Source organism: Chlorella variabilis (genome assembly GCF_000147415.1).
Source record: "Chlorella variabilis unplaced genomic scaffold CHLNCscaffold_27, whole genome shotgun sequence".
Taxonomy (NCBI): Eukaryota; Viridiplantae; Chlorophyta; class Trebouxiophyceae; order Chlorellales; family Chlorellaceae; genus Chlorella; species Chlorella variabilis.
In genome coordinates this window covers 292,976-299,984 of record NW_005435061.1, presented here as the reverse complement: position 1 = coordinate 299,984, position 7,009 = coordinate 292,976, and the positions used below count along the sequence as shown (strand labels likewise).

The 7,009-nt window shown below is 69.4% G+C and overlaps 2 protein-coding genes across 2 annotated transcripts in view; both read right to left on the bottom strand.

Moving 5' to 3' along the window:
* Window positions 1-3,656, bottom strand: part of CHLNCDRAFT_139903 (hypothetical protein) — a gene marked incomplete at both ends in the record, with an annotated part of 3,755 nt that extends 99 nt beyond the window's left edge. Inside the window, 8 exons of the mRNA XM_005843713.1 lie at window positions 86-140; window positions 316-517; window positions 739-832; window positions 1,051-1,111; window positions 1,389-1,490; window positions 1,523-2,620; window positions 2,977-3,088; window positions 3,291-3,656. Coding sequence (XP_005843775.1) covers window positions 86-140; window positions 316-517; window positions 739-832; window positions 1,051-1,111; window positions 1,389-1,490; window positions 1,523-2,620; window positions 2,977-3,088; window positions 3,291-3,656 — 2,090 coding nt within the window. The remainder of the gene's footprint in view (window positions 1-85; window positions 141-315; window positions 518-738; window positions 833-1,050; window positions 1,112-1,388; window positions 1,491-1,522; window positions 2,621-2,976; window positions 3,089-3,290) is intronic.
* A 456-nt stretch (window positions 3,657-4,112) lies between these two features.
* Window positions 4,113-6,094, bottom strand: CHLNCDRAFT_139902 (hypothetical protein; the record flags this gene model as incomplete). The annotated part of the gene is made up of 6 exons (XM_005843712.1): window positions 4,113-4,278; window positions 4,423-4,626; window positions 4,840-4,982; window positions 5,191-5,391; window positions 5,528-5,641; window positions 5,909-6,094. 6 exons carry the CDS (start codon window positions 6,092-6,094, stop codon window positions 4,113-4,115), a joined length of 1,014 nt encoding a protein of 337 aa, XP_005843774.1.
* Between the last annotated feature and the right edge of the window lie 915 nt (window positions 6,095-7,009).

Here is a 7,009-nt window from a genome sequence, read left to right as displayed (position 1 = left end):
CGCCGCGCCCAGCCCCGCCGCCGCCGCCGCCTCATCTGCCTCTCGGTCGCGCTCCTCGCGCTCCCGCTGCCGCGCGTCCCGCCACTCCTGGCGCGCGGAGCCAAAGCCCAGGCCCGCGCCGCCAGGGCCGCCGCCCAACCCTGCAGGCGGGGGTGTGGGTGAGCCAGGGCACGGTGAGCACAGGCATGCCGGCAGGGCATACGGCGGCTGGCAGCCAGCTGGAGGCCTCTCATGGCAGCCACGCCGCTGGAGGCCCGGTGTCCCTGCACCCTTTCCCTCCCTCCTCCCCACCCTCCTCCCAAAGCCCCGCCGCACCCGGCCCGCCGAAACTGCCGTCGTCGACGGGCTGCATCAGGATGGGCGGCATCACCGCCAGGCCCAGCCCCGCGTGCGGCAGCTCGGGGCCCGGCGGCGGCAGCGGCGGGCCGGGCGCCGCGGGGCCGCCGCGGTCCGAAAAGTGCTTGGAGCGAGGGGCATCCACCTCGATGTCAGAGTACAGCATGCCGGGGCGGTAATCCTGCGGTACAGACAGCGCGGCCGGGCGGGGCGGTGTGGCTTTGGTCGCGCTGTGGCTTTGGGTGCGCGCTTCGGCCGGCGCCCGCCCGCCCGGCTCTCCCGCCCCAGAGCAGAAAGCAGCATACAGCAGCGCCACACATCCAGTCGTCTGCCGTGCCCCACACCCCAACACCACCACCACACACACACACACACACACACACACACACACACAGCGCTCACCCCCATCTGCGCGTAAAACTTGTCCACCCGGGACTTGAGGTAGGCGTCCACCTTGGGGGGCGGCGGCACCCCCGCCGCCTCAATATCCAACGGGCTGCAAGGGGGGCAGGAGGGGGCAGGAAGAGCGGGCAGACACCTTGTTGTGCAGGCTAGCAGTGCATTATGTAACATAAACACGTGCTGCTGGGGGCGGTAGCTGCGCTGCCGGGGAGGGCAGCTGAGAGGAGGGCGCCGGCTCGAGGCGAGCCCCAAGCTGCGGCAGCGCTGGAGGGCGGCAGTGTGGTGTGGTGTGCGGCAGCACAGGGTGCGCACCTGAGCGGGGAGTAGGGAGGGTCCGTCTTCAGCTTGTCCTCCACCAGCCGAGGGATGAGGCCTGCGGGCGCAGGCAGGCAGGCAAGGCAGGCAGGCGCAGACCAGATGGGGCAAGTGGGGCAGAAGGCAGGCAGGCAGGCAGGCAGGCAGGCAGGCAGGCAGGCGGGTAGGCACGCAGGCAGGCACACAAGAGCACCCCGACAGCGTCCCGCCGCCACAGCAGCAGATGCGCGCCCATGCAGGGGCTGCACAGCTGGTGTCCTTTGGCTGAGGGAGCACAGTCACACACAGCCTGGGCCGAGGCTGCCCTGCAACCCTCAAGCCCCAAACACACGCACCTGGCGGGAAGGAGCAGGGGTCAAAGCCCGGCTCCTCAGGCTCCGGCTCCGGCGGCGGCGCGTGACCGGGCGGCAGCGGGTGGAAGAAGGCGCCGCCTGGGCCTGCAGGCAGGGGAGGAGTGCGCCGGTTGCACAAATTGTGTTCGGCGCGTGGGTTCGTGCTGTGGGCAATCCAAACAAGCATGCGCGAGGCATCATGCAGCGGGGAAGGCTGGAGGCTGCTGGCGGCAGCTGCCGGCGCTCGCCTGCTCCCGGCGGCGGCGGGTAGGCGCCGTGCGGCGGCGCGCTGTGCGGCGGGAAGAAGCCGCCTGGCAGCTGCATGCCGGGCGGCCCAGGGTACTGCCCTCCCTGCGGCGGCGCTGCGTAGCCCTGCCCGCCTGGCGGCGGCGGGTAGGCTTGGTGCTGCTGCTGCTGAGGGTGGCCGTGAGGCGGCGGCATGCCCGGCTGGCCTGGGTAGGGTGGCTGTGCCGGGTACGCGCCCGGCGGCGGCGCGCCATACGGCTGCTGCTGCTGCGGCTGCTGCTGCTGCTGGCCGTAGGGTGGCGCCTGCAGCTGCTGCGCGGCGCCGCCGGGCAGCGCGCCAGGCGCATAGTAGCTCTCTGGCGGTGGCGGCCCCGGGTGTGCGCCGGGCCCTTGCGGCGGGAACTGCCCAGGATACTGCTGCGGCTGCCCAGGGTACTGCTGCAGCTGCGCGCCTGGCTGCTGCTGCGGCTGCGGCTGCGGCGGCGGCTGGCCCCACTGCTGCTGGGCCAAAGCGGGCGCGCCGCCCCACTGCTGCTGCTGCGGCGGCTGCGGCGCTGGCGCCTGCGGCTGCATGGCCGCAGGGCCGGCGTGCGGCGGCGGCGCCGCAGCCCCCAGCCTGCGGCTGATGGCCGCGGCCGCCGCCTTGGCCGCCGCCGCAACGTCCCACGACCCGCCGCCCGCAGGCCCCGCCGCCGCGCCGCCGTTTGCCTGCGGGGCTGCGGCCTGGGGCGGGGCCTGGGGCGGGGGCTGGGCTGCGGCTGCCGCGGCTGAGGCCGCAGCCGGCTGGCTGGGCCCGGCGGCGGGCACGGCGCCGCCCATCAATTCCCGCGTCAGCTGCTCCACCAGCGGGCGCTCATACACGCCGCGCTCTCCCCAGAAGCCCACCACACGCAGCAAATTCTGCTGCGCATCGGGAGCCTGCCCTCCCGACAGATAGGCGTGGCGCAGCATGCGGCCGAGGCGAGGCCGGAAGGCTTGGGCCACAGGGTCTGCGGGGCAGGCAGGTGGGGCAGGTGCAGGCCGGCGAGGCGGGGCAGGTGGGCGAGGCGGGGCAGGCGGGGCAGGTGCCAGGCCGGCGCGGGGGGGCAGATGGGCAAAGACGGGGCAGGCGGGGCCAGTGCAGGCGGGGTGTGAGGGGCGGAGCTGCAAGCAGGAATCCGCAAACCGCGCCTCCCGGCCGGGAGGCCGATCCCAGGGGTTCCGCTCCACAGGTGCGAGGTGCAGCCCGTGCTCAATCGAGGCAGCCAGCGGGCCGGCAGCGGCAGCGCCCACAGGCACACCAACACACACACGACACTCGCCCGGCCGGCGACTGCGGCGGCGGCGCGACGGCGGCGATCCCCACCCGCATCGGGGCCTGCTCCCTGCGGCCTCGTGCTGAGTGCCTTGAACAGGATGTCGTTTGCCAGGTAGAGGATGTGCAGCTGCTGCTGGTGGTCGGCCAGGGACAGGACTTGCTGCGAGGGGCGGGAGGCAGGGGTGAGGGTTGTGAAGCACGGCGGGAGCAGCATTATGGCAGCATGTTTGGAGGGCAGGAAGGCAGTCAGCTGGGCCCAATTGAGCTTTCTGAGCCGACTGACTGCCGCTACGACATTCGCAGGGACGGCGGAGCGCAGTGCAGCGCAGCAAGCAGCGGCAGGGTGCCCCCCATTCGCTCACCTGCAGCATCATTTCTGCCATCCCGGCGGCGTACGGCACGCATGCCATGAACCAGGCCTGGCTGTTTCGGATGCTGTCCCGGGAGCCGTTCAGCAGGCCCAGCACCTGCTGCCAGCCGCTGCTGACCTCCGCGGGGAGGCCCTGCAGCGCAGCGGCGGTGTCCTGGGCTGGCTGCTGCTGAGGCGGCGGCGCGACGGCGGCGGCAGGAGCGGCGGCGGGAGCGGCGGGCGGGGCTGCCTGCGCCTGCGGCTGCTTTGACACCGGCAGGCTGTTGAGGCTGCAATACAGCGCCCAGGCGTAGTACTCGTGCCCAGGGCCGCCGTATAGGAACGCAAACTCGGGGCTGTTGCCCTGCCGCTCGGCCATCATTTGCACGAAGCTCAGGCCTGCGTTGGATCAAGCAATTGGGGGTTGCAGCGGCGCGAGGAGCCAGAGGGACGGACTGCACTGTGGCATCGGGGCCCTGCGCACCATTGCGGCCAGCGTAGGCAGCCAAAGTGTCGATCCGCTTCTGCAGCTCCGTGTCCGACGGTGGAAGAGCAAAAGGGGGCGCTGGGCCGCCCTGCAGAAAAGCTAGAGAGGCCATCACGGCGCTGCGCACTTCTCAGAGTGTGAAACTGATGGGCAGGAGCAGGATGGCGCTTGGCATCGGGAGGCGCCATCATGGCAGCGCCACGTCACACCGCCAATGCCACTTGAATGCATGCAAAGCATCGTCATACAGCGCTCCCACAAGTCTTGCAATTGCAATTAAATAGTGAGATCAAGCCCAGCAAAACCCGATCATGGAATCAAGGGAGAACAACTGAGGTGCAGCACATCTCAGCTCGCCGACTCTGCCGCCACGCCCGCCTCGACGTCAGGCTCAGCCGGTGGCAGCGGGGCTGCCTCCGCCGCCTCCTGGGCCCCAGTGGGTGCCACCGCCGTGGACGCCGAGGCCGCCTTCTTGAGTCCCAGCCTCTCCTCCAGCGCCTTGGCGCCCCGCTCCCTGCGCCAACCACAGCGGCAGCAGCAGGCGCATGTTGACACCCCCCCGGCAAACACGCGGGCTGCCTCCCATGCCTTGCAGATCCCCATCTGCTCATGGGGAGGAAGCTCCCCAGCAGGCCCAGCCGCGCACCCAGCCACCCACCTGCGGCGCGCCGCTTCCCCGTCGTCGGTGCCGGGCAGCACGCTGCCGCCCATGCCATAATTCCAGGCCGCCTGCTGCGCCTGGCTGCCGGTGCTGGCGCCCAGGCCGGTCAGGCGGGTACAGGCGCCGGCCACCTGGTCGACAGGCGGCTGCAGGGGCTGCGGGAAGAAGGTGGACAGGCGGAACTCGTCGGAAAGGTCGCCCCTGCAGCCAGCAAGGACCGATACCAGCAGGGCAAGGCATGAGACAGCAGAGGCCAGCACAGCGGAGGCCAGCACAGCAATGCACCAAACCGAAAGCAGCTGAATGGCCAGCTGACTCCGCATCCTACCCCTGCGTGCAAGGCACACGCCGCCACCGCGACGTGCACGAGCATGCACGCCGCTGCCGGCCGGCGCTGGGCGGGCGCCGCCTCACCGCACGCCGTTGCGGGTCTGGACGAAGCGCAGGAATGCCCAGCCTAAGTAGGTGCCAAAGAGGGTGAAGGGGATGACGCGCACGGCGCCTCCGAGCGCCAGCGACCCTCCCACCATGGCCGCAGCATACAGGGCGGGCAGGTGCTGCAGGGGGAGCGGCGGCGGGGCGCGGACCATGCAGGAACTGTCGGGTTCTGTAATCTCACTCAGTCAGTCAGTCAGATTGGGTCATGCTCGCTCCCTTGCATTCCGTGTGGAGCAACCAACAGGCCAGCAGGCTGCGGGGAGCCACACGGCCAGCCGGCGGCACGGGCCGCGCTCGGAAAGGCGCTGCATCGGGCCGGGGGGTCACCTTGGCCCGGAACTTGAGCGCGCCACCCAGCAGCGCCACCTCGTTGTCGGGGATCAGCTGCTTGACGGCCACCAGCAGCGCGGCCAGCCCCGCCTCAAAGCCGCCCATGGGGCGGAAGAGCTTGTCGCCGGCGTGGTCGGCCTTGGGGGAGGACTTGGAGGAAAGCGTGGCGTAGTAGAGCACGGTCACCACCGCCACGGTCTGCAGGGGCAGCGGGAGAGGCCGGCAGCGGGGTGCGTCGCGGCGACCGCCAGCCGGGCACGGGGATGGGGTGGCAGCGCACAGGCCGCGCCCAGCATAGCGTGCAAACGAAAGGAGAGGTAGGAGGGAACCATACCAGGAAGGAGGTGAGGGTTATGACGATGGAGAGGTACTTGAACAGCTCCCGCGAGCCATAGATGGGCTCCACGATGCGAGCCAGGAAGAGCACCGCCACGCCATAGGCCAGCGACTGCGGGCAGGGCAGTGGTGCGTGGCGCCAGGCGGGAGGGTCGGCGGCGGCGCCGGCAGCCAGCACCAGGCGGGGCGATCTGTGCATGCTAGCGGATGTCCGCCAGTGCATCTGCACAGCTCCGCGTGAATCTGGTGGGCTCTCTTGGCTGCGCGCCAAGCTTGGCGTTCCCATGGCCGAGCGGCGGCAACACCGCCCACCGCCTGCAGCCCGCTGCTGTGGCTGTGGCCACTTACACATCCGACACTCAGTAGGATCGGGGCTCACGTTTAGGATGTTGGCGTGCAGGAAGGCGCAACTGAACAAGGTCCATGGGCGCGGGATTGCTCGGGCAGCGATAAGGCCCAGGCTGCCCTCCACGCTTGGCGCAACTTGAACCAGCACGCCGCCAGCCACGATGGCCACCGCCAGGCCCTTGCCCAAAGCAGTGAAGCTCTGCAGCACAGCAGCCATGGTTTGGTGCAGAGCGGCGAGCTGATAACGATCAGAGAACCTTCACAGAAAATGCGCCATGGCGCGCCCGGCCCACAATGTAGCACCCACTTTCCAGTTTGAACCGCCCGCCACGACCTGCTGCGGCGGCGGCGTTCGTCCAAACATCCCACGGCAAGCCCACGCCTTCCTGTCTGTCGGGACATCACGCAGGCTAACAATAGTTCCCAAACACCCTGGCATCAGGTTATGCAAGAAGCGCTAAATGGGAAAGGCTCTAGCGGGGCAACGTGCTCGGAGCAAGGGTGTTGCGTCCTGGCTCCTGGCACAAGCAACAGCACAGCAGGGAGCGGAAGCAAAACAAATGGCAAACAGACAACAAGGGAAAGCAGGTGCAGGGGAAGGGTGGGTACACTCGGTGAGAGAAGAAACAACCAGAGGCAAACTGCCGCTGTAGTGACTCCACACAGCACTCGCCCGCAGTGCTGGCAGCGTGCGTGCTGGGGGTTCAGGGATCAGAGGTGGCAGCCTTTGGTGGCAGCAGATTTTAGGCCGGTGCACAGCGCAATCGTGAATCTTGCCACAGCTGCACAGTTACTCAAAAGCTGGTTGGGCTGGTGGCAGGCTGGTAGAACAGGGTGTGGCGAGGATGGGGTCTCATGGATGAAAAGCAGGGAGGACGTAAAGTAGCAGAGAGGAGAGTGCTGTCAAAACTGGAGCTGCCTGGGTGTGACCTGGGCCCGCCGGTTGGCAGCGGGCCGACCAGGCAAGGAGAACCTACCTGCCTACCTGGCTGCGCAACGGATCAGCCACAAGGGTGCGCATGCGGCCGTGCGCCTGCCGGCATGGGCGTCTACCTAGGAAGGAACGAAGCTAGCTGTGGCGAGGGCCGGGGCTGGGGCTGCACGCCAAGCCGTCACACGCCAAACAGCGACT